The sequence below is a fragment of the Anguilla rostrata genome, chromosome 8 (assembly GCF_018555375.3).
Source record: "Anguilla rostrata isolate EN2019 chromosome 8, ASM1855537v3, whole genome shotgun sequence".
NCBI classification, from domain to species: Eukaryota; Metazoa; Chordata; class Actinopteri; order Anguilliformes; family Anguillidae; genus Anguilla; species Anguilla rostrata.
The window spans coordinates 7,403,252-7,430,500 of record NC_057940.1 but is presented as its reverse complement, the minus strand read 5'-3'; the positions used below and the strand labels follow the sequence as shown (position 1 = coordinate 7,430,500).

Sequence of the window (27,249 nt, the reverse complement as noted above, 5' to 3'; positions counted from 1 at the left end):
TGCGTGTCTGCCCGTCTGTTTCTGCCCGTGTGTGTGTGTTTCAGCTCGTATATCTGCCTGTGTTTCTGCCTGTGTGTTTCTGCTCGTGTTCTGCCTTGTTGCGTATCTGTTATTCAAGTTTTTCGGGTTCCCTGCTTTTTTTTTTTAGTTTTCGTGAAATGCCCCTCGTGGACTTTTGTTTGTTCTGTTTTCCTTTTTAAAGTAAAGTCTTTGTTTAAACTTCCTTTTGAGCTTAGTGTTTTTTTTTTTTTACACTCTGCTCTTGGGTTCTTACCCCAAACCTTGACTGTATAGTGCAAAATATCAAATTTATATTACAAAATATATATTTACCCAAAGCGGGCATTTAAATCCAAAAAGGAGTTAAACTTTTGAGTCACCAGTACTGCTGATGGAGTTATGCTTTACTGCCTGCAGTCTGACCTATAGAGAGTGCTGGTGCTGATGCTAATGTCCTCTATCAGTGTACTCACCTGCATTACCTGCCTCATCTGCATTACCGCTCACTGATGACAGACTGAGGCCTGCTTGCACCTGGTGTGCTGCTGGCAGTAACTACGGCAGCAGCAACCCAAAATACCCAATGTGTACCACCAGGGGCGCCTTACGTCTGGCCAGAGTTTAAGACAATTCCAAGGGCCCTGACCGAAAGAGGCCCTCAAAAAACTGTGCCGTAACTGTACAGTGGTAGGGTGGCCCGGGATCATGGGGCCCCAAAGTCCCTGGTGGTGACCCCGTGCACCAGCACTGTACCAGAGCCTTATTTTAATGGTGCAAAATGTCGGCAAACAGTTCTAATAAAATCGGAGTAAATGGCACATGTTGTGTACATGAACGTACATAAAATGATATTTTTCCAAAGTTGCTATTTTCATCCTCGTTTTTTGACGTTTGCGTTGGGTTTGTGGAACCACAGCAGGATTGGTCTTTTGCTGTGTTAATTTTTTCAAACACTGCACAGTGATATTTCAGCACAGTCTGGCGCTAAGAACCTGGTCTTACCCACAACCTGAAACGTGTGCCAGCAATACCACAGGACCTCTATAATGGCCAGTTGTTAAAAAAATGAACCTTTCCTTGCTGTGCTTCTGCAGAAATTGACAAAGGTTTTATATTGTAGGAGCCACAACCCGGTCTCCAACCATAACCAAGCACGTATCCACACATGGAAGCAAGCCAACCTTCAAAACGGAGATCTCTGAAGACCTGAAAAAGTCCATCTTGTACACGACCATTGCTGCTGTGGTTGCCGCGGTCGCAGTGTGTGGGGCTGTGTTATTTTACTGCAGAGTTAGATCCAGGAAAAATGCACATGTGGAATCCAGAGAAGAACAAGAGATGAGGACCGGGGAGCAGGTGGAGGAGGAGGAGAATGCTGATTCAGTGACATATTCTACCGTTGTTCACAGTAAAACAGTGAAAAATACAAACATCCAAAATCAAAGTGAAGACTCCACAGAATATGCTTCCATTAAACTTGGAATGTCATCAAATTTATAGAAATACACCTCGTACACACACGCACGCCTTCACACAAACACACACACACACACACACACACACACACACAAACGCATTCACATATGCACATACACACACACCATCTGTAGCAAAGAGAGCAGTTTGTAGCAAAGAGATCATTTATATTAATGTAAACAATGTGTTTGTGAATTTCTTTTGTAAATCATGTAAAGTATATAGGATCAGGATAAAATTCTATATTTTGTATTTTGCATCGGAGTACTTCGAGGTGCACTGCATTATAGCATGATGTTAGTTTAACTTGCAAAAACCTGTGATTATTAATAATTGTAATGATAAAATTCATATATTTTGCATTAAAAATGTATGTGTATTGATACTGTAGTATTTCTTTATATTATCGCATGTGCAACAATGGAATGGAATTATGGTATGAGCATGTATAACTAGCTTATTATTTAATGTATGAAATTGTTTACATAATATATCTGTGGAGACAGAAAATCGCTAATACCAATGCATTTGTTCCATTTTTATTTCAAAAGGTATACTAGCTAGTTTGCTCATTAGCTGGACGAGTAGGCTACCCAAGTTGGTTAGCAAGCTACCAGCAAATACGCTTGTGATAGAGATTGTTTGCTGACAAGTTCACAATATTGTTCCAGAAATGCACATACTAAGGTTAAATAAGGAAAAAGTTTTCCTATGATAATGTGAGACCAGCCACATCCTCAGATTATGAAGCGTGGGGCTTTATTTATGCAAAAAGTGCACAAACATTGACACAAAAGCAGCTTCGTAACTGACCGTTAAGTGAGTTGTGGTAATGTCCAAATCAATGAGGAAAGCTTTTACAAAGCAAATAGCCTACTATACATACCAATGTGGTGTGTGCTTATAATAAATGCCAGTTAGGTGGCTGTTTCTTTTCCATTAACCACTTGAAGCGTGCAAAAGATGATACTATGCCAATGCAGCAAGAAAATTAGCTGAGCACATTTAACATTAAGCCCTTAACTAACTTAAAAAGCCAAACACGTTGATGATTACAATGAATTTCTTTAACAAATATTATAGACCATTTCAAATCCATAAGGTCACCCCAAAAGTAGATGGTTTTCAACTCCATCTAGTGTCCCTAATCTCCAAATCTGAAACTCTCTCCATGACCTCCGTGGGTACCAACCCTCTCGTTGTCTCTTTTGATGGCATTGAGTAAACATATAACAGCAAAAAAGCATGTTGTTTGTTATAGCAAATCAGAGGTGGCATAATTGTTACAGTAGCTAAATTATTTTGGGCACCCAGCATATAATTCCCCCTACAATTGATTCAGAAATCATACTATCCCAGTGTGCATTGGGTAAGAGGCAGGATTACACCTGTGGATAGGCAGCCAACATATCACAGGGCACACACACCATTCACTCACACGCTCATACCTATGGGCAATTTAGAGTCTCCAATTAGCCTACCTGCATGTCTTTGGATTGCGGGAGGAAACGGGAGTACCCGGAGGAAACCCATGCAGACACAGAAAGGGGCTGGGATTCGTACCCAGGACCTTTTTGCTGCGAGGGGACAGTGTTTCCCACTGCACCACCGTGCCGCCCCACGAATAAGGTGCACATTTTTAATTGTAAAAACTATAATACATTTTTGTTTATTTTTATTTGATTTATTTCTGCTTTTTTATATGTACAGTTCGAGGTACTTCCCATTTTAGGATTCACACGGGCAGGAAATGTGACTCATACTGCATGTCATTGGAAACAGAAGCAAACACTTCACACTTCCATAGAAGCAGTTTAGATCAGTGCAACTGAATCTTCTGTGTGTATATTTGGTTGGAAAGCTGACACTGAAAACCATGCTGGTGGGTATCTGGCTGGTCAGCAGTCTGATTCACATGATCTCAGGTGAGTTGATCATTTTATCTGACTCATTGATACTTTCAAAGAGCTTCACTCAAACCTTAAATATAAGCTCGCAGTTACAGCTGTGTGTCTGTGCTATCTATAGTCCCCTAGAAGTAAAGAGAGAATGAGGCACAGACTTCTGGGTATCATTCTCAACAGCTGAGCCTGCTGTCCTTTTCTTGTGTTAAAATTGAGTGTAGTTTTCAATATAGGGAAAACACTGTGTTCCCTTGTGGGCTTGTAAGTATCAATTATTTGATTGTGACTGCATTTAAAGAGCCTGTACATAAGACTGTACATGACTGAAAATGCCCCTCGTGGACTTTTGTTTGTTCTGTTTTCCTTTTTTTTTTTTTTTTTTTAAAGTAAAGTCTTTGTTTAAACTTTTGAGCTTAGTGTTTTTTTGACACTCTGCTCTTGGGTTTGTACTCCAAACCCTGACAGTATCAAATTTTGTATTACAAAATATATATTTACCGCAGCAGACATTTAAATCCGAAACGGGTTAAACTCACGCTCCTAACTCCATGACAAAACCCTGAAATTTATGGGAAAACTTCTGATTTTAGAGTAAAGAAACACATTTTTTAAACTTTGAACTCATATCTATGAACACTGCTTAATCTGTTCTGGATAAAGGTATTTACCCAATATGGAAGACGTACTGTTCCAATACTAATTGTAAATAGTTGTGAACAAAATGCATTTTAACTCATTAAAAACCCAAAGGTCCAACTACCTAATGAACGAATGGTGATTTTTAATTATTTCAAACATGTTTATATTACATTTAAATGACATTTTGGAGACACTATTGTCCAGAATGGCATACATGCCTATTTCCCTGACCATTGTGCTATACTGCCACCAAGTCTTAACAGACCACAATGGAAATAAGCCCTTGGCTTTATAGTGTTTTATTCCTTTAAATTATTTTGGTATTTGGGGCATCTCTGCTCAGAGTGGCTACATGTATTTTTAAATGATCTTCAAAAAAAGAAAGAATTTCAATGAATCAATCCCCATACAAGAGACTCATAATAAGTCACTCTCTGTTGCAGGTTGTTCTCTATCTGCACCCAAAGAGGTCACTGGGTACACAGGAGGCTTCGTGGTCCTGCCTTGCTACTGCACTGAGGGACAGCCAACACCAAACACTGCCAGATGGAGTTTTCTTCAAGATCCTTCCAGTATCATACTTTGGTCGTATCCTAATGAAGTGGACGACCAATACAAAGACCGGGTGATTATTTCTGACACCCCAGGAAACCTGTCTCTCCGTCTCTCGGTTCTCACTCTGTCAGATAAGGGATTTTACAGGTGTGAAACAGATGGGCACTTCAGAGACATCTTTCTCACAGTGAAAGGTAAATTTGACCACATTTGCCCATAGCATGTCAAGTACAGGGTGACACTGGGTGACACAAGGGCTCTATGATTTTTATGTAACCTTACAGTAAATGTATTTGTTTCATTGCACAAACATGCAGAATAAAAATCATCATTATAGAATGAGTCACATTACTTCTGCGCCAAGGTTGAGTGGAAGTTTAATCTTAGGTTTGCACAGTGAGTTTTGATAAGAGGTTCTGTTTTAAACCATAAATTTCCTTTATCTATTTCTCATTAGATTATTTTGATACATTAAACTGCATACAGCATTTATTGATATTATGGCAGAATCAAGTACAACATCCCTTCTGCTATGTTTGAGTACTTCAAGGCTTGCTTCATAGGGGTGTCTTCAGCAACAACGAATCAACGTGTTGTAACTGGAATTCTGTACTCATATCTCAAACTCAAATCATTACCACTGTAATTATTGTCATAATTATTGCCTATTGCATCTTGTAAATTGTGAACCATATGACTTAAAACTTTTAAACTGAAGGTGTGAGGCGGCCTAGGTGAGACATACAATCAGGTGTGCTTATATCTCTTAATCCTACCGCCATCTCTCTCTCTCTCTCTCTCTCTCTCTCTCTCTCTCAATCTTTGTTTTTGCTCGTGTCTCGTTCTCCCTTCCCTCTCTGGCGTGATTGTGGATTGTGCCCTCCTGTGTCTTGTTAGACTTCTGCCTATTTAAGTTCTTTGTTTCCCTGACTCGGGTGCTGGTTCCTTGTGTTTCTGCCCGTACATATCTGCCCGTTTGTGTGTGTTTCTGCTCGTGTATCTGCCTGTTTGTTCTGCCTGTGTATTTCGGCTCATGTTCTGCCTCGTTGTGTTTCTCTGTTATTCAAGTTTTTCGGGTACCCTCCTTTTTTTTTTTAGTTTTCGTTAAATGCCCCACGTGGACTTTTGTTTGTTCTGATTTCCTTTTTTTTTTATTAAGTAAAGTTTTTGTTTAAACTTTCCTTTTGAGTTTAGTGTTTTTTTACACTCTGCTCTTGGGTTCTAACTCCAAACCCTGACAGTATAGTGCAAAATATCAAATTTATATTACAAAATATATATTTACCCCAGCGGGCATTTAAATCCAAAAAGTGGTTAAACTCATGCCCTAACTCCATGACAAAACCCTGAAATTCTTCGAAAAACTTCTGATTTTAGAGTGAAGAAACACATTTTTTAAACTTTTAAAAAAAAATTTGAACTCATAACACTACTTAATCTGTTCTGGTATTTATCCAATATGGAAGGAGTACTGTTCCTATACTAATTGTAAATAGTTGTGAACAAAATGCATTTTAACTCATTAATAACCCAAAGTGCCAACTACCTAATGAACGAATGGTGATTTGTACTTTTTTCAAACATGTTTATATTACATTTATATGACATTTTGGAGACATTATTGTCCAGAGTGGCATACATGCCTATTTCCCTGACCATTGTGCTATACTGCCACCAGGTCTTAACAGACCACAATGGAAATAAGCCCTTGGCTTTATAGTGTTTTATTCCTTTAAATTATTTTGGTATTTGGGGCATCTCTGCTCAGAGTGGCTACGTGTATTTTTAAATGATCTTCAAAGAAAAGAAAGAATTTCAATTAATCAATCCCCATACAGGAGACTCATAATAAGTCACTCTCTGTTGCAGGTTGTTCTCTATCTGCACCCAAAGAGGTCACTGGGTACACAGGAGGCTCCGTGCTCCTGCCTTGCTACTGCACTGAGGGACAGCCAACACCAAACACTGCCAGATGGATTTTTCTTCATGATCATTCCAATATCGAACTTTGGTCGTATCCTAATACAGTGAACGACCAATACCAAGACCGGGTGATTATTTCTGACACCCCAGGAAACCTGTCTCTCCGTCTCTCAGATCTCACTCTGTCAGATAAGGGATTTTACAGGTGTGAAGCATCTACAGCCATTGACAGAGACATCAGACTCAAAGTGAAAGGTAAATTTGACCACATGTGCCCATAGCATGTCAAGTACGGGGTGACACTGGGTGACACAAGGGCTCTATCACTTTTATGTTACTTTACAGTAAATGTATTTGTTTCATTGCACTAACATGCAGAATAAAAATCATCATTATAGAATGAGTCACATTACTTCTGCTCCAAGGTTGAGCAGAAGTTTAATCTTAGGTTTGCACAGTGAGTTTTGATAAGAGGTTCTGTTTTAAACCTTAAATTTCCTTTATCTATTTCTTATTAGATTATTTTGATACATTAAACGGCATGCAGCATTTATTGATATTTTGGCAGAATCAAGTGCAACATCCCTTCTGCCATGTTTGAGTACTTCAAAGCTTCCTTCACAGGGGTGTCTTCAGCAACAACTAACCAACGTGTTGTAACTGGAATTTTGTACTCATATCTCAAACTCAAATTGTTACCACTGTAATTATTGTCATAATTATTGCCTATTGCATCTTGTAAATTGTGAACCATATGACTTAAAATCATCGAACTGGAGTATTTAAAATATAAACAATTAAAAACAAGTTGATATTATGTTAGAGATAATTTCTTATAATGTTTCATATCATTTTCATATACATGGCATCTATGTTCAGATGTTAATACTTTATTAAGAAAAGTCCAGAGTTGTGGATTACTGCAACAGTCAGAGTGCAGGTGTTGAACTCCGTCTCCCTTGGAAACCTGGCTCGTGAAATCCCACACCCTAATCTCACCCCTCTCTCTCTCATGGTGATATTTCAGCAGCTTCTATGGTCCTACTCAGTCCCGCACTAAAAACCTGGTCTGACCCACAACCTCAAATGTGTGCCAGCAATGCCACAGGACCTGATAATGGCCGGTTGTAAAAAAAAAATAAACATTTCCTTTCTGTGTTTTTGTAGAAATTGACTAAGGCTTTATTTTGTAGGAGCCACAACCCAGTCTCCAACCATAACCAAGCACACATCCACACGTGGAAGCAAGGAGATCTCTGAAGACCTGAAAAAGTCCATCTTGTACGCGACCATTGCTGCTGTTGTTGCCGCGGTCGCAGTGTGTGGAGCTGTGCTATTTTACTGCAGAGTTAGATCCAGGAAAAATGCACATGTGGAATCCAGAAAAGTACAAGAGTTGAGGACCGGGGAGCAGGTGGAGGAGAAGAATGCTGATTCAGTGACATATTCTACCGTTGTTCACAGTAAAACTGTGAAAAATACAAACATCCAAAATCCAAGTGAAAACTCCACAGAATATGCTTCCATTAAGCTCGGAATGTCATCATATTTATAGAAATACACCTCGTACACACACACACAAAAAGCATTCACATATGCACACACAAAATATGGTAATGGTAAATGGACTGCATTTATATAGCGCTTTTATCCAAAGCGCTTTACGATTGATGCCTCTCATTCACCCATTCACACACACACTCACACACCAACGGTGAAAGGCTGCCATGCAAGCTACCAATCAGCAATTAGGGGTTAGGTGTCTTGCTCAGGGACACTTCGACACACCCAGGCCTGGGGATTGAACCGGCAACCCTCCGACTGCCAGACAACCGCTCTTACCTCCTGAGCTATGTAAATCTCTTCTGTGAGTCATGTAAAGTATATAGGATCAGGATGAAATTCTATATTATTTTGTATTTTGCATCTCAGTACTTCTAGGTGCACTGCATTATAGCATGATGTTAGTTTAACTTGTAAAAACCTCTGATTATTAAAAATTGTAATGATAAAATTCTAATATTTTGCATTAAAAATGTATGTGTATTGATACTGTAGTATTTCTTTATATTATCTCATGTGCAACAATGGAATGGAATTATGGTATGAGCATGGATAACTATCTTATTATTTAATGTATGATATTGTTTAATATATCTGTGAAGGCATAAAATTGCTAATACCAATGCATTTGTTCCATTTTTATTTCAGAAGGTATATTAGCTAGTTTGTTCATTAGCTGGACGGGTAGGCTACCCAAGTTGATTAGCAAGCTACCACCAAATAAGCTTGTGATGGAGGTTATGTCTGCTCACAAGCTTACAATATTGTTCCAGAAATGCACATACTAATTTTAATCAAGGAAACAGTTTTCCTATGAGAGACCAGCCACATCCTCAGATCATGAAGCGTGGGGCTTTACTTTTGAAAAAAGTGCGCAAACATTGACACACAAGCAGCTTCGTAACTTACCGTTAAGTGAGTTGTGGTAATGTCCAAACCAGGGCCGACCCGAGGCATAAGTGAACTAAGCGGCTGCTTAGGGCCCCTGTGGGAACCAGGGGGCCCCCATGCGGTATTCATCCCCTATCGCAACGATATCCCCTAATGCTCGACATATTCAAAGAGCATCCCCCCCACCCCCCCTAACGCTCGACATATTCAAAGAGCACCCCATCCCCCCTCTCACAACCCCCCCCCCCCCACTCCCACCCTGCCCCCCCCCCCCCCCACCCCGCTCGACAGGACTGCTTAGGGCCCCCAGTGAGGAAAGCCTTCGTGTCAGGAGGTGAGCCTGACAAGCCACCGGCTTCTCTGTGCTGGATTCACGGGAGGAATTGTTTGATTGGGATCCGCGTGTGGCATGCACGCCGGGGTAATGGGCTGATTGCAGGTTGCACTGGCGGGAAAGCGGCGCAGCCGATTCTCGCTGGAATTCGTCAATGGCGCCAGGTTATGAAGAGGGGAGGTAAGAGGCAGAACGCAGGAGAGACGCCGGATGAATGAATGGGTTTCCTCGGGGGAGGATTTTAGCTTCGGTGTATCGCATTTTGTTGGTTTTGCTTTCTTTGTCGTTTGTTTGTTTGTTTGTTTGTTTTTGTTGTATGAGTTTGTTGTCTCTCGTCCGTCTGGCGGTGGCTTACTGGAGGGCGGTCCCGGGGGAGAGACACTGCACTGAGCCTTAAGAGGAGAGACACTGTAATGGCTCTAAGAGGAGATACACTGCACTGAGCCCTAAGAGCAGAGACACTGTACTGGCGATAAGAGGAGAGACACTGCACTGGCCCTAAGAGGACAGCCACTGTACTGGCCCTAAGGGGAGAGACGCTGTACTGGCCCTAAGAGGAGAGACACTGTACTGGCCCTAAGAGGAGATACACTGTACTGGCCCTAAGAGGAGAGATGCCAGCAACTGTATGCACTGTCCAATAACAGCTCAGCACCAGTATGCACTGTCCAATAACAGCTCAGCACCAGTATGCACTGTCCAATAACAGCTCAGCACCAGTATGTACTGTCCAATAACAGCTTATTATCCACCTCTCTCCCCCCCCCCCCCCTTTCAGCTCTTCCTCCAGTGCCAACCACATGCATGCACGCTGCCTGACATCACATTTTTAAATATTAAACCTGTTATAAATTTTTTTTTATGTATTTTTACAGGACAGCAAAGGGTAGGATTTATGTCCTCCTGTTAAAGGAGAATTTTTTAATATTAAAATTTATTTCTGCTTTTTCATATGTGTTGTTCAAGGTACTTCTGTCTTAGGATTCACAAGGGCAGGAAATATGACTCATACCGTGTGTCATTGAAAACAATTGCATTTGCTTAGATAATTTTATGTAGAAGCAAGCACTTCACACTTCCATAGAGAGGCAGTTTGGATCAGTGTAACTGAATCTTTTGTGTGTATATTTGGTTGGAATGTTGACACTGAAAACCATGCTGGTCTGTGTCTGGCTGGTCAGCAGTCTGATTCACATGATCTCAGGTGAGTTGATCATTTAATCTGACCCATTGATGCTTTCAAAGAGCTTCACTCAAACCTTAAGCTCGCAGTTACAGCCGTGTGTCTATGTGCTATCTATAGTCCCATAGAAGTAAAGAGAGAATGATGCACAGACTTCTGGGTGTCATTCCCAACAGCTAAACCTGCTCTCATTTTCTTGTGTTAAATTGAGCGCCGTGTTTAATCTAAGGAGAAAACACTGTGTCCTAAGTCCTTGGCAGAGGTGGGTAACCCGGCTTCAAAGAGTAAAAAGACTGACCATGAATTTGCTCCACCACCATGCACTAAACCAGCTGATTCTAATTAGCATAACTCTTCAGCATGATGGGAGAACTAATTATTGTGATCAGCTGGTTTAGTGCATGGTGCTGGAGCAAATGCATGGTCAGTCTTTTTACTCTTTGAAGCCGGGTTACCACCTCTGGTCCTTGGTGAGCTTGTAAGTATCAATGATTCGATTGTGATTGCGTTTCATGAGTTTGTATATAAAATGATAAAAAATCGAAAGTGAACAATAAAAGTGATTTCGTTTTTTGTTGGAAAAGGAAATTGAAATGTGTTTCTTTACTCTAAAATCAAAAGTTCTAACTCCATGACAAAACCCTAAAATTTATAGAGTTAGGAGCATGAGTTCAACCCCCTTTCTGATCTAAATGTCTGCTTTGGTAAATATATATTTTGGAAAATGAATTTGATATTTTGCACTATGCTTTGAACTCAAATCTATGAACATTGTTTTATCTGCTCTGGATAAAGGTATTTATCCAATATGGAAGGAGTACTGTTACTAAAGCTACTAATTGTAAATAGTTGCAACCAAAATACATTTTAACTCATTAAAAGCCCAAAGTGCCAACTACCTAATGAATTAATGATGTTTTGTACTTAATTCAAACATATTTATATTGCATTTATATGACATTTTGGAGACACTATTGTCCAGAGTGGCATACATGCCTATTCCCCTGACCATTGTGCTATACTGCCACCAGGTCTTAACAGACCACAATGGAAATAAGCCCTTGGCTTTATAGTGTTTTATTCCTTCAAATTCTTTTTGTATTTGGGGCATCTCTGGTTAGAGGGGCCACGTGTATTTTTAACTGAACTAACTAAAGAATAACTAACTTAATTAATCGATCACTGAATCAATCACCATACAGGACACTCATAATAAGTCACTCTCTGTTGCAGGCTGTTCTCTATCTGCACCCAAACAGGTCACTGGGTACACAGGAGGCTCCGTGGTCTTGCCTTGCTACTGCACTGAGGGACAGCCAACACTGAAATCTGCCAGATGGATTTTTAATCCAGGTCCTTCCGACACCACACTTTGGTCATATCCTAATGCAGTGAACAACCGCTACAAAGACCGGGTGAATATTTCTGCCACCCCAGGAAACCTGACTCTCCGTCTTTCAGATCTCACTCCTGCAGATGGGGGAACATACAGGTGTGAAGCATCTAGAACCATTTACAGAGACATCAGTCTCAGAGTTAAAGGTAAATTTGACCACATATGCCCATAGTTCTGAAATGAACCACATTGCAGTACTTATGCGCCAAATTTGAGTTGAAGTTACAAGTTTGCACAGCCAGTTTTGATAAGAAACTGAAATTTCCTTAATCTGATTCTCATTAGATTATTATGATATTTTAAATTGCATGTGGCATTTCGAATCAAGTAGAACATCCCTTCTGCAATGTTTGAGTACTTCATGGTAAATGGACTGCATTTATATAGCGCTTTTATCCAAAGCGCTTTACAATTGATGCCTCTCATTTGCCAGAGCAGTTAGGGGTTAGGGGTTAGGTGTCTTGCTGAAGGACACTTCGACATGCCCAGGGCGGGGTTTGAACTGGCAACCCTCCGACTGCCAGACAGTCAGTCTTACCTCCTGAGCTATGTTGCCCCCGCGGCTTGCTTCACAGGCATGTCTTTAGCAAGAACTAACCAGTGTGTTGTAACTGGAATTCATTACTCATATCCCTCAAACTAAACTAATTATTTCTGTAATTATTGTCATTATAATATTATAATTACCCCCTGTTGCTCCTTGTAAGTTGTGAACCATATGACTTAAAATCATCAAACTGGAGTATTTAAAATAAAAACTTATAATGTTTCATATCATTTTCATATACATGGCATCCATGTTCAGATGTTCATACTTTATTAAGAAAAGTCCAGATCTGTGGATTACTGCAACAGTCAGAGTGCAGGTGTTGGACTCCGTCTCCCTTGGAAACCTGGCTCTCCTCTCTCATATCACTGTGTCAGACGAGGGAAAGTACAGGTGTGGATAAGACATACAAAACAAAGACTCACAGTCTCACTGCAAAAGAGGCAATGTCTATGTGAAATCCCACACCCTAATCTCACCCCTCTCTCTCTCACGGTGATATTTCAGCAGATTCTATGGTCCTACTCAGTCCCGCACTAACAATCTGGTCTGACCCACAACCTCAAATGTGTGCCAGCAATGCCACAGGACCTGATAATGGCTGGTTGTTAAAAAAATAAACATTTTCTTGCTGTGCTTCTGCAGACATTGACAAAGGTTTTATTTTGTAGGAGCCACAACCCGGTCTCCAGCCATAACCGAGCACGTATCCACACGTGGAAGCAAGCCACCCTCCACAACGGAGATCCATCTGAAAAAGTCTATCTTGTACGCGACCATTGCTGCTGTTGTTGCCACGGTCGCAGTGTGTGGGGCTGTGTTATTTTACCACAGAGTTAGATCCAGGAAAAATGCACACGTGGAATCCAGAGAAGAACAAGAGATGAGGACCAGGGAGCAGGTGGAGGAGAAGAATGCTGATTCAGTGACATATTCTACTGTTGTTCACAGTAAAACAGTGAAAAATACAAACATCCAAAATCAAAGTGAAAACTCTACAGAATATGCTTCCATTAAACTTGGAATGATTTCATATTTATAGAAATACACCTCGTACACACACACACACACACACACCTATACACATGCACGCACACACCATCTGTAAAAAATTGTGGTTTGTAGCGAAGAGATCATTTATTTTAATGTAAACAATGTCTTTGTGAATTTAAATTTTGAATCATGTAAAGTATATAGGATGAGGATTAAATGATATATTTTGCATTTTGCTGCTGCAGCCTTTGCTATGCTGCATGAAAGGTGCATTATTATTATTATTATTATTATTATTATTATTATTATTATTATTATTATTATGCATACCTCTCCTTCATCCTGGAGTAGGAGTGAATTTCCGTGAAGTAAATGTAAATTGTCCTTCTTTGCACACGAGACCCCAGATCATGAAAAGATAACAGAAAGTGAGACTGCTGATGTAACGGAAAGGCTGGCATAACAGGAAGCTTCCCAATCCCCACTTCCTGTTATGTTTGTCAAAGGCTAAACATGGTCTTCGTGAACCTGCACTCAGTTCAGTGCTGCTGTTGGGTCAGGTGCTGTTACATATGGAGATGTTGTTGTCTCGGTGTGTTAAAAGGACATGAATGCAGCGCTCCACCGTGCTGCTGGGGCCTCCAGGCATCCCACGCTGCCCTGCTCTCAGGTTTGCATCCCGAGGGAGATGAGAAGGCACAATATTCATCACATAAGGCAGTTTGTTTCAAGGTCACATGCATGACCCTAGCAAATTGTCCTCTAGTAACTGCAGTCTTTTTTTGTTTTACATTAGACTCGTTGATTTTTGGAACTGTGATTTACCTTAAGATGCGATATACCTTCAGTGCGTTAATGCGGCTAGCTGGGTGACTGGTCGTCATGACAGTGTCATGATTGAGTCAATTCCGTCTAGCTCTGTCACTGTGCCATTTGCATGTACTCTCATTGTGGGATAGGATCCCAGACTGTCTGTGACTGAATTTACAATGATATTATGTTACGTTTAGACCATTAGCAGGTGTTTTTTTATTCAGAGCGATGCACATATACACATACAGTGTTGATGTTAATTTCATCAGAAAGACAGCTCGGGTTTGATAATAGATGGCAGGTAAGAGGGTGCTGTTCTGCTCACCAAATCAAAGTCAAGGCTGTTTCTTGCTATAAGTGGACTATGTGGCCACCATAGGCCCTCTGTGACTGCAAGGTTGAACTGCTCTGCTTTTTCTCTTTTTCTGCCCCAAAATTAAAACGACTGGTCTTGATCAGGTTCACTGCCTGGACCTATATGGACCACCCCCCCGCCCCCCCGCCCCCCCCAACCCCCATGTGATTGAATGCATGAAAAACGGCTGCAGTAGTCCAGTCAGGATGTTCCATTACCCACATGTACTTTTGGCCTGCCAGTTTGGCCCCTTCCCCACAGTTCAGAGGCCGACTCTGGAGTCTTGAGTGTTAACCCTGGACAGGACACCAGGCTTTCTCCATGTGGGTCTGGAGTAGCCTGGTGTCCTGTCCAGGGTTCACCCCTGTCCTGCTGGGCTGAGCTCAGCCTAACACCTCCATTGGGTAGGAGCTCAAAACAAATCTGTGCTCCATGCTCATTCAGGTTCATGCTGCTCCACAATGATTTTCCTCTGAAGAATGAACTCCTGTGCAAGCACTTTGAGACTTTGGATAATTCAACTGCATGTCTGTTCTTTAATAAATACATTGATGGCGTTGATATTGTTTTATATTTTATTTCCAATGCTGCCTTACGATTAAATATTTAAGAGTCCTGGGATGGTTGAACACTTTCCATGAATTTTCAAGAAGGAGTATATGCATTTACAGATTTCCAATGAACATAACAAACCGGTGTCTCAGTGCTCAGTCTTCTCTCTATGTTCCTCCTGATCTGAAAAAGGGCTGCGTTGCTGTATCAATTTATGGAAAAAAATAGCTCTTCTTCATCTATAATCGGTGCAAAAATATAGATCTAAATATAAGCCTTTACCCTGCCCTCATCCTCACAGAAATGCAGACAACGTGTGAAATTGTCCCACTGTTCTGCTTCATGCCACCCGCACAAGCAGAACGTGAAATCGTCATGCACCAAAACAAAGCCAGATCCAGGTTCACGCCCTACCAATGCAGACAGTGCACCCACACCTGTGACTACACAACTTATATTGTGTTAAAAAGGGGAAATAATTGTCATTTTAAAATCTTCCTGCATAGTGTACTAATTAGTATCTCCAAAAAAAATAAGTGTAATTTGTGTCTGTGGTTTGGATCCCCCATCAAGGAAATATTTAATTCCAAAATTTATTGAGAAAAGGATATATTCACAGCTGGAATTGACTCTATTTGATTAGTTACCTAATGGTGCAATATGTAAGTTTGGAGAAATGAGCAAGAGAGCTAGTTCTTGGGAAAAAAAAGTCTGCTCACTTGTATGCACTGTCCAATAGGAGCTCAGCACCTGTATGCACTGCCCAATAACAGCTCAGCACCTGTATGCACTGTCCAATAATAGCTCATCACCCACTATCTAATAGCAGCTCCAGCACCTGTATGCACTGCCCAATAACAGCTCAGCACCTGTATGCACTGTCCAATAGCAGCTCAGCACCTGCATGCACTGTCCAATAGCAGCTCAGCACCTGCATGCACTGTCCAGTAACAGTATCTCTATTTTGAAATATGTGAGTAGATAGACAAATTTTTTTTTGAACACTATGTTTGGCCCCCTTGGTTGTTCAAAATTGATTTTATTAATCTGTCATGCTGGCTTGGGCGACACGGTGGTGCAGTGGGTAGCACTGTCACCTTGCAGTAAGCAGTTTGGACATTCCTGTGGGTACACATGCATCACAGAAACTTCTCTGCATTCTGGGACACACACTTCCTGCAATGGTCTCCTCAGCATACATCATTGCATTCATTCATAGTATTTCGTTGGCGGGGATCCTGCATAGTAACCAACACACACACTTATCAGCATAAGGGCCCCGGATTTAGCTGATCAGTTGAATTCCTTCTCGTAAAAATAAAATGGAATTTACTACCAATAGATCAATGAATAAATATGCAATGAAATATAAATTAAATAAAACAAACAGCAAGATTCATCCTGCACGAGATTTGTACACTAATAGAATCAGAGCAGCCTTTGTGGTTTAAATGGAAGAGGAAATGCATTATGCATAGCGATCTCCAAGGGACCACGAAGCAGTTAAGGTGCACTCTAACATGAGTTTTTAGCGTGCGAAACATGAGCTTCGGCTCTATAGTAGTGGCTTAACATGACAAATAGTGTTTCTGCAATACCTGATATCTTTCCCATTAGAGAGACAGCCCTGTTTAGCCCAATAGCAAATGTTCACTTAGTTTGATGGCATAAAGAAAAATCCGTGTGAGGGCTTAATGTGGTTTAACATTGCAATTTCCATCTTTAGATTTTGTTGATGAACTATCTGTGCCAACTGAACCATGCCACAGTGTTATACTGTTTATAGAGGCAGTAACACAAGATGATGGTGAATTTGGATATGAAATAGCGTATCAACAAGCCCCCCCCCCCCCCAAGAAAAGGCAGTATGTCATATTCTCCATCAGTGACAGGTATGTTCCTCTTTCTTGTCTCTTTCTGGGGAGGAAAGTGTGGTCGGGGTAACTGATCAAATCTGCCTTTTTTGTCAGTTGCACAAACATCTGTGGCTTTCCGGTGCCTACAATAAAATTATCGGCGTCCAACAGTAGAGGAAAGTCGGTTAGAAATGTGACAGTTTTTTTGGATCTTGCTCATTTTCACAGAAAGTATTTTGTCAAGCGCTGTGCAATTTTACTTCAAGCAGCTTTGAAATGTCAGTAGTCTTCATCCTTTTCAGTTACATTCATAACTCTAGTCGGATACAACTTAAACCAACGCACAAGCCGTCCGATGTTACATTCATACGACCTAGTCAGTACAACTGCAACAGAGGGCCGCATATAATTCTAACAGCCAATGAAAACGTCCTATAATGCGTGTATGGAGGGTCCTTCTGCACATACTGATGTCAATCAAGGAAACGCATTTCCAATGGTCAGTCAGAACCTTAATTTAAATTCTCGGAGGTACAATTGAGGGCCAGGCCCTCGTTTTCAATGTAGCCGAGATTACGAACGCAATTAAACATAAGTATAATAAAAGATCACAGAATATAGCAACAGTAACCAGCATTGTATATAATAAAATAACTAGAATAAAATAAAGTAAAAAAAATAATAATTTATAAGTAAAGTCAAGCACAGATAAGATCAAAAACAGATACAATCAGAGACAACGTGTAACGTGAGACCAGCCGCCTTCTCACATTATGATCAGATCATGGGGCTTTATTTATGAAGTTAGTCTGTGGGCAGCAAACTCTGACGCACAAGCAGCATCATAACTTACCGTTAAGTGAATTGTGGTAATGTCCACATATGGCAAATAGCCTCCTACACAAAGGTGGCTGTTTCTTTTCCATTAATCACTTGGAGGGTCCAAAAGATGGTAATATGTAACAAGCAAATTAGCTGAACACGTTTAAAAATAAGCACTGAACTAACTTAAAAATCCAAACACGTTGATGAGTACAATTAATTTATTTAACAAATATTGAACACCATTTAAAATGCCTAAGGTCTCCCTAAAAGGACACTGCATCTAGGTGGTTTTCAACACCATCTAGTGTCCCTTATCTCCAAATCTGAAGCCCTCTCCATGACCTCTGTGAGTACATACCTTCTTATTGTCTCTTTAGAGGGCATAGTAGTTACATTTATACAGGGAGCACTGTTTCTAGCACCCAGCATATACTTCCCCCTTACAACTGACTCAGAAATCATACTTTTCAAGGACACATGACTGCTTAAAATTATGTATAATTTTTCCTTAGCTTTCCCATGAAAGTTGTCGAATTGCTTTGTTCTTTTGGCATACAGTAGAGGACTGAATATACCTGAAATGGCTACTGTTGCAGCAGTGTACAAAAAGTTATTGATCGTGTTACATTTATAATGACTCTCCCCTACATATGAGTCCAATAGGGACCATATACACTCTGTGAAATTTGATTTAACACTGAACATTTTACTGTGCATAAATAATCAAAATAAAAGAGATTTGCTTTGTTTTTCATTTCCTTCTGAATTATTATTTTTCGACTCACTGTTCTTTGTTTTTTGTTTTTATTTATTCACAAAAGGAAAACATACAAACAGACAGACACAACAGCAGCTACATACTGATTGTTCAGTTGAGAAGAGATAGCCCAACAGGGCTTATAGTACTCGCACCTAGTGCTAGCGAATCAACTGAAACAATAAATGATAATGACAACAAAAAGAAAGAACAAAACGCAAAACGAACATGAACATTTTGGAAGCAACGAGGAGGCATACAAAAAAAGAAACACACTGAAGCAAAAGTCCTGTAAACAAACTATCAAACAGAATGTGTAGATGTGAGTGAGTGTGTAAGTGTGTGTGTGTGTGTAAGTGTGTGTGAGTGTGTGTGAGTGAGTGTGTGCACGTGTGAGTGAGTGTGTGTGTGTGAGTGTGTGTGAGTGTGTGTGTGAGTGTGTGTAAATGTGAGTGAGTGTGTGTGAGTGAGTGTGTGTAAATGTGAGTGAGTGTGTGCACGTGTGAGTGAGTGTGTGTGAGAGTGTGTGCACGTGTGTGTGTGTGAGGTGTGTGTGAGTGTGTGTGTGAGTGTGTGTAAATGTGAGTGAGTGTGTGTGAGTGAGTGTGAGTGTGTGCACGTGTGTGTGAGTGTGTGCACGTGTGTGTGAGTGTGTGTGAGTGAGTGTGTGTGAGTGTGTGTGTGTGAGTGTGTGTGAGTGAGTGTGTGCACGTGTGTGTGTGAGTGTGTGTAAATGTGAGTGTGTGTAAATGTGAGTGAGTGTGTGCACGTGTGTGTGAGTGTGTGTGAGTGAATGTGTGCACGTGTGAGTGAGTGTGTGTAAATGTGAGTGAGTATGTGCGTGTGTGTGTGTGTGTGTGAGTGAGTGTGTGCACGTGTGAGTGAGTGTGTGTAAATGTGAGTGAGTATGTGTGTGTGTGTGTGTGTGTGAGTGTGTGTGAGTGAGTGTGTGCACGTATGTGTGAGTGTGTGTGAGTGAGTGTGTGTAAATGTGAGTGAGTATGTGCGTGTGTGCGAGTGTGTGTGAGTGAGTGTGTGCACGTGTGAGTGAGTGTGTGTAAATGTGAGTGAGTATGTGCGTGTGTGTGTGAGTGTGTGTGAGAGTGTGTGAGTGTGTGTGAGTGAATGTGTGCACGTGTGAGTGAGTGTGTGTAAATGTGAGTGAGTATGTGCGTGTGTGTGTGTGAGTGAGTGTGCGCACGTGTGAGTGAGTGTGTGTAAATGTGAGTGAGTATGTGTGTGTGTGTGTGTGTGTGAGTGTGTGTGAGTGAGTGTGTGCACGTATGTGTGAGTGTGTGTGAGTGAGTGTGTGTAAATGTGAGTGAGTATGTGCGTGTGTGCGAGTGTGTGTGAGTGAGTGTGTGCACGTGTGAGTGAGTGTGTGTAAATGTGAGTGAGTATGTGCGTGTGTGTGTGAGTGTGTGTGAGAGTGTGTGAGTGTGTGTGAGTGAATGTGTGCACGTGTGAGTGAGTGTGTGTAAATGTGAGTGAGTATGTGCGTGTGTGTGTGTGAGTGAGTGTGCGCACGTGTGAGTGAGTGTGTGTAAATGTGAGTGAGTATGTGTGTGTGTGTGTGTGTGTGAGTGTGTGTGAGTGAGTGTGTGCACGTATGTGTGAGTGTGTGTGAGTGAGTGTGTGTAAATGTGAGTGAGTATGTGCGTGTGTGTGAGTGTGTGTGAGTGAGTGTGTGCACGTATGTGTGAGTGTGTGAGTGAGTGCGTGCACGTGTGAGTGAGTGTGTGTGAATGTGAGTGAGTATGTGCGTGTGTGTGTGCGACTGTGTGTGAGTGAGTGTGTGCACATATGTGTGAGTGTGTGTGAGTGAGTGTGTGTAAATGTGAGTGAGTATGTGCGTGTGTGTGAGTGTGTGTGAGTGAGTGAGTGTGTGCACGTATGTGTGAGTGTGTGAGTGAGTGTGTGTAAATGTGACTGAGTGAGTATGTGCGTGAGTGTGAGTGTGTGTGAACGTGGTGAGTGTGTGCGTGTGTGTGAGTGTGTGCTCATGTGGGACATGTGGATACTTTCGTAAAGTGAATGCAATTATTCCGTAAATACGATCCTCAGTACCCGACAGAAAATGGACACAGAAGTCGTAGTTCAGAAAAAGTGGAAATGAAATAACGTGCCGAGTTTTTTTTTTTTTTTTTTTCCCGTGGCCTCGACCGCAAACGCGCGCGATGCGTTGCACGTGTGCGTTCCGCCCGCATCTGGAGCGAGGGGTCGCTCCCGTCGAAATTAAAGACGACAGAGAGCGAGGCTTTGTTGTGGCGAACTTTAATTAAACTCGAGTAGCCGGATGACAGAACTCATAATGTTTGTTTAACGCCGAAGGACGTCTGCCGTCAGTGCCCTCGCTAGCAGAGCGCTCGTCGACTTCAAAGCGCGAACGACGGGATTGATCAGTCCACGAGAGGAAGAGGAAAAAAAAAAAAAAAACTAGCTTCCTTGAAAACAATATTCTAGCTGTCACAGAGTCTGTCCACTTGGACGTTTTGGAAATGAAAACGAATTAAGACGAAGGTCAAAGTCGCGCTCTGAGAACTTGAGTTTTGATCCCTCACCGGTACTGGGGAATCTCTGAATGTTTTTTAATTGTCTGACGGACCGAGGAACGCAATCAAGAAATGACAGCGTTTAAATGGAGCAATAACCGCGAAGGACTGGCGTTGCCGGGGCGATCCGGCGAGATGTGATCTGACTGAAAGAAGGCTGCGCTGTGCCGCGTCTCTATAAAACTGCAAAGAGAGTTTCATCTGGGACTGTTTTAGGGCGAGTCGAGGTCATCCAGGTTTTTTAGATTCTTTGTGGAGAGGATCACTCGCCCCTCGGGAACAGGCGTTTATTTTAATCCTCTCGGCTTCCTGAGCAGATCACGAAATAAACGTGCGAAGTCAGGAAAAAAAAACCGCGAACGGAAACTCCTTAACGCGCGTCGGAACTTTCCGCCCGAATTCCCTGCCCCTCGCGTCTGCGGGGCACAGACGCAGGGCGATGAAATTAACGAGAGCGAGAAACTTTTACCTGCACCCGAGACGTCTCCCAGGTGTGTGTTTAACACCTCCCTTTGCCCTTGCGGCCCTGTAGTGCTGTCGGGCCTGTACCTGTGATTCAGTTATTTCTCTTAGTCACACTCACATAGTCACACTCCATCATATCAGTATCAGTACAGTATCAACTACATGAACTGCCAGCAAGTGCGAGATGTGATGGTTTGCAACATCTGTCTCAACTCTTTACGGACCATTCCAGAATATTATGCAGCCCTCAAAATGGAGCTGTATTAATATGTACAGTATCTCAACAATGCCCGATATGCAGGCCCGAAAGCTATTGTAGTTGGTAAGGAGCTTCCTGTTCTTGATTACCTGGTACAGGGTGTCTTTGTCAAAATAGATAAAGTATTTAAATAGTTATTATATACTGTCACTTTTTAAGGTGCATGATTTATCTTAGTGCTGAGACCAAGCGTCATTGAAGCATTGATTTGATTAAAGCAAAATTATTAAAACATGAAACACACTTTATATTTAAAAACATATAATCAAAATGTATTTTTGCACAATATATTTTGCCATGTAAAATAATACAGGTATTTATTTATTAATTAATTCATTTATTCATTCATTCGCAAAGCAACATTTAGCATATACCTCATACATACCTTAGCATGTACACGTAAAACAATCCAGGTACTGATTATGAAGTGTTGGCACTCTGTCTTTCCAGCTGAATTTGCAGCCTAACAGTGAAGCACTGACACAATGCATGCTGGGATAGGTAACCACGGCAGCAGGCGAGGGAACCGTGTTCTGGTGAGACGGAAGGCTCCTTTGATCTGTGGAATCATCGTGGAGCCGTTGGACTTCATTAATTTGTACCTATTTACTTCACCTCAGTCCCCCCTCCAGCTGAATTTCGTCAACGTGACGGGGGAAATCAAGAGGCTGGCTTCTCTCAGCTCTTTCTTGTAACAAGGAGCCCTTACTTTACCTGCTCGCCACCTTAAAACTTTGCCTTTAAGCTCGCTGGCTTACATACAGGATGTTCCTTTGGCCTGCATTCTAGAACATGTCATTTACTCCTAGATCCTATTAAAGATAATTGGCAGCATCAGCGTTACCGTTGAGCAATCGCATTAGCTGTTAATTAATAAGGCCATTCACAGCCATCCCTTTGAGCATTTTCAGATGCTTTTTTGTAAGAAACGGTCGCAAAATTATTCTTTAGATGTGGCACAGAATGGAATGACCGGAATGACCTTGGTGATGTGTTTGCGTGCCGGGGGATGTGAGCGCACGTCTGTCCAAGCTTAATGAGCATTCTTTAGATCCCAAATGGTTTCCTCTGTAGGAGTTATACTGTACACTCTGCTGTGACGGCCATTCAAGATATGTATGGTGAATTCCAGTGACCACTGTTCAGTCACCAGAGATACAACTCAACCACCGCGGGCTGGGAATCAAGCACTGAAGGCGCTTCTGTGTGCAGTTTGCACGCTCTCCCCTGTGTCTGCGTGGATTTCCTTCGGGTGCTCCGGGTTTCCTCCCACAGTCCGATCACACGCAGGTTGGGTATGAGTGTGCGGGTGAGCGTGTGTGCTCGGCGATGGATCGGCGACCTGTCCAGGGTTTATTCCTGACTCTTGCTGAAATGCGTGCTGGGATTAAATCAATCCAAATGGCATCTTTTCCAGTCCCTCTTTTCCCCGTCTGTCTTTGCTGCCATTTCCAGTGGGCTTTCAGTAGACGAAAACAAATTAAAAGCACATTAATATACGTACACAGGGTGGGGATCACGTATTTGCCAATAAATGTGGTAATCACACTTTTCTCTTAAAATTGTAAGACAGCTCATAGTATGGAATCGAGTACAGGAAGAGAAAGTTTCAAGAAAGAACGGTTCCGAAAGGACTTCACAAAGGCACAAAACAGAAAGAACAGAAACAGAAACACAAAGACCGAGCTGAGACTATAACCTAAAGCGAGTCTGTTCAGATGAGTTTTTAGCTGCCGCATAAAGGTATCCACAGTAGCCACAGATCTTAGGTCCGTAGGGAAGCTGTTCCACAGATAGGGGGCCACAGTGGCAAAAGCCCGGCCTCCCTCTGTGTTTAATCTACACCTGGGGATGGTCTACTGGTGCTGCAGGGGCCAAGTGGCCTGCTAATGTACTGTAGGCAGGTGCCTGATCATGCAGTGCCCAATATGTGATGAATAGTACAAGTCCAGATTGTGAGAATCCATAGTTGTAGAAACCCAGGAGGGCTTACTTAGGCTAAGTACAATGGCTAGCACAGAAATCTTAGCTGCCCTTCGGCCATTGTCACTGTCATTAGTACGATAATAAGCTGATGATGAATCTGCTGCCTTGTAGACCTGGAAACGCCTGGAGATGACAACTGCACCTTTGAGGTCTAATTTTACTACCCCTGGCACTGTTCCCGTTGACCGGTAGAAAACTACCTCCTCCCCCGCCCCCTCGCTATCCATAAAACCAGTGAGGGCCAACCACCACCTACGTTTCATCCTTGGTGCTTTCTGTCGCGGATGGCAAAACTTAAAGGTGAACGAGAAAAAGTTTCTCTTTGAAGGAGAATGTATATGGATACAGAAGGGAGTAGGTATTTTTTTTTCCCCTCTACTGTCCCTAGTGGTAAAGCATAAGTACTACAGTAGTGGATACATGCAGATACAGGACGGAATAGCACTTTTCCCTCTACTGTCCCTAGTGGTACAGGACAGAATAGGAGAGCCGATCGGAGGTCTCCTCTGGCTACCTCAGTCTTAAATTCTGTGGGTTTATAGATCGGAAATTTTGATTAGAGGCAATGGCGTCGAGCATTTATCAAGATTACCGAACAGTTAAACAAAACTGTAGTTCTATATCTTTTACTTGGTTATTTATTTTTTAAAAACTGGAGGGTGCTGGGTGTCAAATCAAGGACATAAATAATGAGTATCACCTAAATGGGGAAAACGATGTTTAAATGTACGGGAATGCTGGGACAATTACTTATTTACTACACTCTGACTGGTAGAGTTTTCTTCTCTTGATTGTTGCAACCTCTACTTCTCTTTCTTTTGCTTTCCCTCTCATCCACATTTTTATCTGCTGTTAACAACCCCCCCAACCCCCCTCTCCACCACCTCCTCCTCGCCATCACTAGCTGTAGCCATTGATCTGACTTGTATTACCTTTAGAAAAAAAAAAAAACACACACACAGGTTCTTACCTAGACTCTCTCTCTCTCTCTCTCATTTTATCAGTTTAACTGCCAGTGATGGATGACATTGGAGAGGGCCACAAAATATTGGTTTTTGCCGGCATTAAATCAGGCCCACTGTGGTCGGACTTATTTCATTTGCCGTATATCTTGGTATTGTGCCCAAAGATCAATTTTGCACTCACGTTACATTCCAGCACATTTATGACCAACAGTGTCTGTGGTGGCATAGTTATCATGTGGTTCAGATTCATTCCATCTATGTTATTTATTTATTTATATATATATTTTTACAAATCTATAACTTAATTTTTAAAATAGGAAAAAACTCACATGTAGCCACCTTGCCTAGAAAGTGCTCGCTGATTTCACAACCTCCTGAGAAAAAGGACAACAACAACAAAAAAAAAAAACATCTGGTAGAAATTCAAAAGGGACCCAGGTATGTCAGTGCCTCTTCACGCCCCTGCAAATAGGAAACTTGTGAGTGTTATGAGAAGCATATTATTAAAGATTACCTAAAGATTACCTTTCATGTATCACCATACAGAATCCTGACAGTATTCATACCATGGAAAAAAAGAAAACGTGTCCTTTGCCCAGTAATATGTCCAGCTATGTCATAAATGAACTAAATGATGTCTGATGAGTTAAATAAGACACAATTATTCGACTTTGAATGCCATTTTCTTTTTGTTTACAAGGCCGAGTGTTCAATAAATTGACCGCTTTGAGCAGGATGCTTCCTCCTGAAACTGACAGATCGCATTTTGCTCCTGGCTGAAGCAGTAACAGTACAGTGCAGCTGAGTTAAAGGAAGTCTGGACTTTCAGAAAGATACTACCGGCAGTAGAAGGTAATCATTTCTAGTGGCCCACCTGAAAATCACCAGAGTGCAGTATACACTCAAATGTCCTTGACATTGTTCTCAGCTTTGGATTCATGAAATTTTTTTTTTTTTTTTTTGTGTTGCCTGTCAGCTGACAAAGTGACTCTAAAAAGCCCCTTGTTCACCAGGAGCATTTATTAAACCGCATAATGTACCTGTAACAACGAGGACAGGCCACAGCGGGACAGTTACTAAAAGGCATATCTCTCTCATCCTATGCCCTGGTATTCTCAAACCAAATCAATGTGATGTGAGAATCAGTGGTGATGTTTTGTTTTTTTTCTGTGAACATGATATTGTCTGTTCTTCTGTCTGTTAACTGAATGTATATCTATCATATTTTCCCATTTATGATAATAAAGCCAGCCTGTTGAATTTTAATGTGATGGGCATTTTTACACTTGCATACATATACATGTGCTTTTTGGCCATCTTTGAAATATAAGAGCGCACTAGAAAGCCAAAAAAAAAAAAAAAGATCAATGAAATTCCTATTCTGTTTGAATTTGTTTCCTACTTAATAATCAACTGCTGGAGCCGTTTGTTATCTGCTCCAAAGCAGAATCGTCAATGCACAGATGCAGAAGTATTAAATATTCCAGGAAGGGGAGATATATAAAAACCCCCTAACTGTCAGAGGGAGAGGAAGCAGGATGCCTTTCTGCAAAATGTTGAGCAATGTTAGAACCGCAGAGATACACAAGAATTTCCCAACACTGACACCACCATCACACCCAGTCATTTTTGACACCCGTGGTGAGCCAGACACTAGTAGAGTGGGTGGGGGGGATGGTGTTTGGCTGGACATCGGAAAGTGGGGTGACCTTGGTCGAAAAAACATTCGGCTCCACCGCTAGGCCGTGTACGCGTGCTTGTGGGTGTGTGTGTGTGTGCGTGCGTGTGTGTGAGTGTGTGTGTGTGTGTGCGTGCATGTGTGAGTGTGTGTGTGAGTGTGGGTGTGTGTAGGTGTGTGTGTGAGTGTGTGTGTGTGTGTGGTGTGGTGGTGGGTGTGGTAGTGTGTGTGTCTGTGTGTGTGTGTGGAGTGTGTGTGTGTGGCGTGCGTGCGTGTGTGTTTGTGTGTGTGTGTGTGTGAGTGTGGGTGTGTGTAGATGTGTGTGTGCGTGCATGCGTGTGTGCGTGTGTGTGTGTGCGTGTGTGCGTGTGTGTGTGTGTGTGAGTGTGGGTGTGTGTAGGTGTGTGTGTGAGTGAGTGTGTGTGTGTGTGGTGTGCGTGCGTGTGCGCGTGTGTGTGTGTGTGTGTGTGTGTGTGTGCGTGTGTGTGTGTGTGTGTGTGTGTGTGTGAGTGTGTGTGTGGGTGTGTGTGTGTGTGTGTGTTATGGGGTCGTAATGGCGGCAGTGTAGGTGCGGGCGTGTATTGCGTTTATGGGGACGCAATGAAACCACCGCTGTGGAAAGCGTGAATCCACAGCCCCAAGTAAAACGCCAGCGTCTGCGGTGCGGCGGGGTTTGTGAGGCCGTAGAGCGCAGACCCGGGGACCAGCGCCGGGGCCCGTAAACCGAAGGCATAAATCATCACCGACCGGAACGGAGCTCTCCTTCCGTTAACGTTTCAGAA

The 27,249-nt window shown here is 42.0% G+C and overlaps 1 protein-coding gene and 1 long non-coding RNA gene across 16 annotated transcripts in view; one reads left to right on the top strand and one right to left on the bottom strand.

Annotated features, from left to right (window-relative positions):
• Positions 1-15,133, top strand: part of LOC135260703 (obscurin-like) — an 80,353-nt gene extending 65,220 nt beyond the window's left edge. For 10 of the 15 annotated variants that reach the window (XM_064346139.1, XM_064346138.1, XM_064346143.1 and 7 more), the window contains 4 exons: positions 4,463-4,768; positions 6,444-6,752; positions 11,702-12,010; positions 13,083-15,133. In XM_064346139.1, coding sequence (XP_064202209.1) covers positions 4,463-4,768; positions 6,444-6,752; positions 11,702-12,010; positions 13,083-13,453 — 1,295 coding nt within the window. In that variant the 3' untranslated portion in view covers positions 13,454-15,133. Of the gene's footprint in view, positions 1-1,120; positions 1,996-4,462; positions 4,769-6,443; positions 6,753-7,690; positions 8,684-11,701; positions 12,011-13,082 lie in introns of those variants that run through there. The other 5 variants (XM_064346145.1, XM_064346144.1, XM_064346147.1 and 2 more) reach the window with 5 other exon arrangements.
• LOC135260711 (uncharacterized) lies at positions 9,561-10,111 on the bottom strand. The gene is made up of 3 exons (XR_010331733.1): positions 9,972-10,111; positions 9,831-9,909; positions 9,561-9,724 (listed from the first exon to the last, which is right to left on the bottom strand). It is a non-coding gene; the product is annotated as an uncharacterized LOC135260711 (long non-coding RNA).
• Positions 15,134-27,249: the final 12,116 nt, after the last annotated feature.